A 5918-nucleotide genomic window follows, 5' to 3' on the forward strand; every position below is an offset into this window, starting at 1 on the left:
TATTGGATAAGCACTAATATGAGATAATCATGACATTTTCCATTTTTTTTTTTTTTGTAATTCTATCTCCACGAACTATTATCAATTCATCAAATTCTATCTCTATCCTATCTTTAGTCAAGACTTGCCACCTCACCATTCTATCTCCATAAAATTTATCAACATCTAAAATCAAGTTTAATTTTCAACACATCTCTTCATACACATGCGTAGGATACGTACTTCATAAGCAATAAAAATTAGTTTAATTCTAAACAACAAGCTAGAACCATTCCCGACAATCTACTTTTAAGCGAGGAAGCTAGTTTGACGATCGATCATAGCTCAGAACAGCATATGTGGTCTGTATCACAGTAAGAACAAATAGGGCGAGAGCACCAAATAATGAGATAACTGCCCAAGGATTACTAAAGTAATCACGATTCAACCTTGCGCGCCATTTGTTGCATCTAGTGTCATGGTGCTTCCTCATGGCATTGACGACATCCGCAAGGTAGAAATTATATGAAGTATAGCTAACATTCGTGCCAAGTTTGTTAAATAGAGTGGCAATTTCTTGGTTGTCCCCTAAGTCGCCGATAATGATTTCATGTTGTTGAAGCAATTCGACATCTGCTGCGGTATTGATGAGGGAATCCATAAGCACCATATAGGATGTAACACGGAACTTGGAATTCATTGAACATTGCTCGTAAGCGATGAGATTTCTCAAGAGCGAGTTGATGCCGTCCTCTATTCGAAGTTGTGGAATCTCCAACTTGCCGTTATGAAATGTAATGTCCAGGAAACTCTTGTATCTCTTTTTTCTGCCGAAGTGAATTCCAGCTTCATTGAATATTGTAGCACTGGGAATCCATGGTATGCCAGGGCCAAGGTAATCCTTCTCGGGGTTTGTTGTCGGATCAATGCAAGAAAGACAAAAATGAATTATGTGATGAAAAGTCTTTTTGTTGGAGGGAGGTTTCAAGTCACTTGAGATACGCATGCGGATCAACTCGACTGTTAGACTTCGAAAGCGATCGCCGTGAGGAAATGCATATTGGTACAAAGTTTCAAGAAGAAAAAAAGGAAGCTGGTTTTCGAGCATGAAGATATCTTGTAGTGCATTAAAATGAGTCCACCAGGTACTCTCTTCTGAAATCTCCATCCGGTGGGTCCACCCCATTATTGTAAGCATCAGAAAGCATCCGTCTAGCAGCATCATTTCCACAAAACTGTTGCTGCTCATCTTCACTTCCTCCGAATAGGCAACGCGTGCTTGCGTTTCCAGACCCTTGACCAGACCCACATAGTCCTTCATGACCATACCAGGGTTCTGCTCGAGGACAAACTTGAGGTACTTCCATTTAAGCCGATTCATAGCCTGTAGATGAGGTTTGTCGCGATGGTAGGGGCCGAGCGAGACGAGCAATGGCTCATAGGCTTGGGGGTCGACACTTTTCAACATATCCGGGACTCTATATATTGTTGGCTCTCTGTTTCTGTCCCTAAATTTTGTGTCTGACACCTTCATCTCCAATGAGGCTACCCAGTCCATGTCCAGTGATGTCTCGATCCTCTCATCTTCTGTGTTTTTCATCTCGATTCCAAAGGATTTGCCCTTGAGGATTACAATGATTCAAGTAGCTATAAATGCAGCGATCTAACAGAGGAAGGAAATAGCAAACAAGGAAAGTAAATTATATAGCACAAAAGACTTCCCCTTAAGATTATAATGACAGAGGAAGGTAATAGCACAAAGGAAAGAAAATGGATCAGATGACTTATAATCAAGTAAAAAACCAACCTTAGAAAGCTTTCGTTAGGCTAAAGTAGCTCTATCTTTCAGCTCCCAACAATCTCAAGCATAATTGCTAGATTGCTTTATGGATTGATACTTTCTCACACAAAGCAAGGTCCTATTTATACGGGGATTGTACCACCTTTTGCCGAATACATATTCGAATATTGTATGACTTTTGCAGAATAATCGTTGAGATGATTATTATTTACATCAAAGCACGTGGCCCTTTTTTATTCGATGTAACGGATCCAAGTTTACTCTCCCTTTTATCCATTAAATAATTTTTATTCAAAACTACTTATTGACCAAATTTGTTTATGGATTGAATTCTAACTGCGTAGAGATTTTTTTTGTTTTTTGGGGTAGGACGCTAAATTTATAAATGTTGGTGTTTTGGATGAAGTTTTATAATTGCTCCTTAGTTTATTTTGATAATCGATAAAAAAAAATTTATAAATAAAATTGATAATCTCTAAAATTAATCGATTTGAAAAAATTAGATAATTATTATTTTTACGAAACATATCAATGTTTTATGATGGATCAAATTGATTTATGGATTGCTATTTTTTCACACCAAGTAGTTTCCCTATCAATCTGTCCCAGAATCAACACAGAAAAAATAAATTATAAATTACTATTTATCTTTATAATAGTGACTGTCACATAAAAAAAATTTATTTCTACTATATAAAAATTTAAATTTCAAATATCAAATTAACAGCACCGCATGTGCTATAACTATTAAACCCTCCAAACTTTCTCACGCCAAGCTATGCGGTTGAGATGCCCTTATTATTATTGACATGAAAGCGTAATAGCATATGCGTTCTGACACTTGATGGAACAAATAAAGTTTTAATATGTCCTCTTGTCCATCAAATAACTTTGATTCAAAACTACTTGATTGACCAAATACTTATTTATGGATTGCTATTTTCTCACACACAAAGCAAGTTCTATGTGAAGGCCGTTTAGATGATTATTATTTACATCAAAGCATGTGCATTGTGACAATTTTTTTTATTTGATGGAATAGATTAAAGTTTTACAAAGTCCTTTTGTCCATCAAATAATTCTGACTCGAAATTCTCACAAAAAACAATGTCCAATGCGAAAACTGTTGATATGATTATTATTGACATCAAAGCATGTGCATTCTACACTATACTTTTTTATTTGATGAAACAGATCAAAGTTTTACTCTGACATTTTGTCCATTAAACTAAAACAACCGTAAGTCATAAACTATGTTATTGCTTGATGGATTGCTACTTTCTCACACAACGAAAGATCCTGTGCCGAAGACTTTTGAGATGATTATTATTTACATCAAAGCATGTGCGCTATTTCTTACCTTAAACTTTTTACACAAATCAAGTTCAGAATATAATTGAAGGGGTTACATATAAAATAAAATAGACCTCTTCTTCAAGTGTGATTATGGTGACTTGAACGTGAGCTCTTTATCTCTTTTTTTTATAGACTTGAATGTAGAATCAAATTTGACATTAGAGTGGAATGAATAGCATTACAAGTTTTAAAAATTACTACAAGAAAATCATGCATTAACATGACTTTAGCGATGTATTATTTAAGCTGTCGTTAATAATCCATCACTATTAGTGGGGGCGGAACTATACTTAGACTAGGATAGACTCTAGCCCCATCCATTTTTTAAAAATTATAATTAAAATTTTATTTCAGTTCTATCGTCATTTTATTTCAGTTCATATCATCCATAGTAATTTTATTTCCGCCCTTAATTCTTTATATTGAATTATTGAAGGGTTGCTTATCAATAATTTTAATTAAACATAAATTTCTTCTTATTTACCGCTTCACCTCTCTACGTGTACTGCTCTATCTACCGCACGAGCAGTTGGTGTCGTGGCCTTCCTTGTCCCTCCTCGCAGGCATCTAGTTGCGACTTAACTAGCACAATCGCAGCAAACCTTCTCCTTATATATTAGCGCGCCCCCAGTCCTATCACCGCTACGTTCTCCCTTGACCATAACGACATCGCATTCATTGCTATCCCGTTGATAGTCTTGTCATCACTACTCTCCTTGCCACAAGCGATGTTGACTTTGCCCTGCCGTCACAACTCGGCCGTGACCACAATCGCTAGAACAACACCGTCGACGGTCAATCCTAGATAATTTTAAATCTTAGCTGGCCCTGTCCAAGTTTTACTCTATGCTTTTATCCATTAAATAATTTTGATTCAAAACTACTGATTGACCAAATTTGTTTATGGATTGAATTCCAACTGCGTAGAGATTTTTTTTAGGACGATAAATTTAAAAATGTTGGTGCTTGGGATGAGGTTTTATAAGTGTTTTTTCTTAAAATAGTACGAGGAAAATATTTACTTCAGTATATTAAAATTTGAACTCTAAATTTTAAATTGATAATACCACTAGCTATTAGATCATCCAAAGGCGACCGTACTTTCTCACATCAAGCCATGTCGTTGAGATGACCATTGTTATTTACATTGAAGCATAATAGCATATGCGTTCACACTACGGAGCAGATAGAGTTTTAATATGTACTCTTGTCCATCAAATAACTTTGATTAAGAGCTACTTGATTGATCCAATACTTATTTATGGATTGCTACTTTCTCACCTACAAAGTAAAAAAAAAAAAAAAAAATTAATAATTGATTATTTTTTAATCATCAATATGGTTTCATAAAATTTTTTCATCGATCACTCTGATAAATCGGGAAACATACGACGGCCAACTGAGAAGCTCAATATTTTTTTAATTATACTTTTCATCAAGAAATTTTTTTTTTATAAATACATCGTACATCATTCTTATTTATATCAAAGCATGTGCATTGTGACATTTTTTATTTTATGGAGTAGATTAAAGTTTTACTGTGTCCTGTTTGTCCATCAAATAATTCTGACTCGAAACTGGACAAATTGGGATCGCCACTTTCTCACAAAAAAACAATGACCAATGCGAAGACTGTTGATATGATCATTATTTACATCAAAGCATGTGCATTCTACACTAAACTTTTTTATTTCATGAAACAGATCAAAGTTTTACTCTGTCATTTTGTCCATTAAACTAAAACAACTCTAAATCATAAACTACGTGATTGCTTGATGGATTGCGACTTTCGCACACAAAGTAAGCTCCTGTGCGAAGACTTTTGAGATGATTATTAATTATTTACATCAAAGCATGTGCACTATTTCTTATCTTAAACCTTTTACACAAATCAAGTTCATAATATAATTGAAGAGGTTGCATACTTGCATATAAAATAAAATAGACCTCTTCAAATGCGATTGTGGTGACTGGAACGTGAGCTGTCTCTTTACGGTCAATTGGAATCCGGTCAGTTTGAATTTCTGCCCTGGATCATATCCCGTATGGCATCTAATCTCCTGATCCTCTTGTTTACCGGTCGTCCGATACCGTTTACATTGGATTTGCACTATGGGATCAATTTCCACATGACTTTTGGTCATCCGATACCGATATCTAATCACTTGGTATGAATCCTATGATAACCTATTCAAACAGATAATAGATATTCATTGTGCATCGGGCGACCGGACTTGCTACTTCAATCATCTAGAAAATTCAATTAACTAAAGCATTGCCTGAACCTTCCAACTCATTTGGCTACGCTTGAATCTGCCTAAGTTGAGTCTAACCTCGTCCCGAATAAAAATTACTCAATTCACCTCACTAGCTTACCTTGTGCAGATTTCATTCTACTTCTCGTCCTTTGGATACACTGATCTCTTTCTACTTATTTCCCATGTGTTTTTATCGTTCTACCGGAATACTCTTTTGTAGCTCTTTTTACCTCGGATACACTGAGTCAGTCGACTCCTTTCCCATGTCATCTTTCTCGTTCGCTTGTGTCTTCTTCTAAGATCTTGTTGTCTCCGATGCTCTTAATCCTTTTTGATTCCTCGGGTGTCCCATACTATCCTTCACCGTACTCTACCGGATCATGAGACATCGGGTACTTGTATTCTTCTAAGTACCTACACATTTAAACACATGCATCAATAATAATAGAAAAGCTTACCTTAAACAAAATTTGATCAAACATTCAAAACTACCGTGGTTCATACCACTTGGAGTTCTAGAGATC

General features: G+C 35.6%; 1 protein-coding gene across 1 annotated transcript; it reads right to left on the reverse strand.

Moving 5' to 3' along the window:
• Positions 1–198: 198 nt before the first annotated feature.
• Positions 199–1858, reverse strand: LOC121977994 (UPF0481 protein At3g47200-like). The gene is made up of 2 exons (XM_042530391.1): positions 1787–1858; positions 199–1642 (listed from the first exon to the last, which is right to left on the reverse strand). The coding sequence occupies exon 2, from the start codon at positions 1577–1579 to the stop codon at positions 302–304; it is 1278 nt and encodes a 425-aa protein (XP_042386325.1). The 5' UTR covers positions 1580–1642; positions 1787–1858; the 3' UTR covers positions 199–301.
• Positions 1859–5918: the final 4060 nt, after the last annotated feature.

This window comes from Zingiber officinale, chromosome 4B (assembly GCF_018446385.1).
Source record: "Zingiber officinale cultivar Zhangliang chromosome 4B, Zo_v1.1, whole genome shotgun sequence".
Taxonomy (NCBI): Eukaryota; Viridiplantae; Streptophyta; class Magnoliopsida; order Zingiberales; family Zingiberaceae; genus Zingiber; species Zingiber officinale.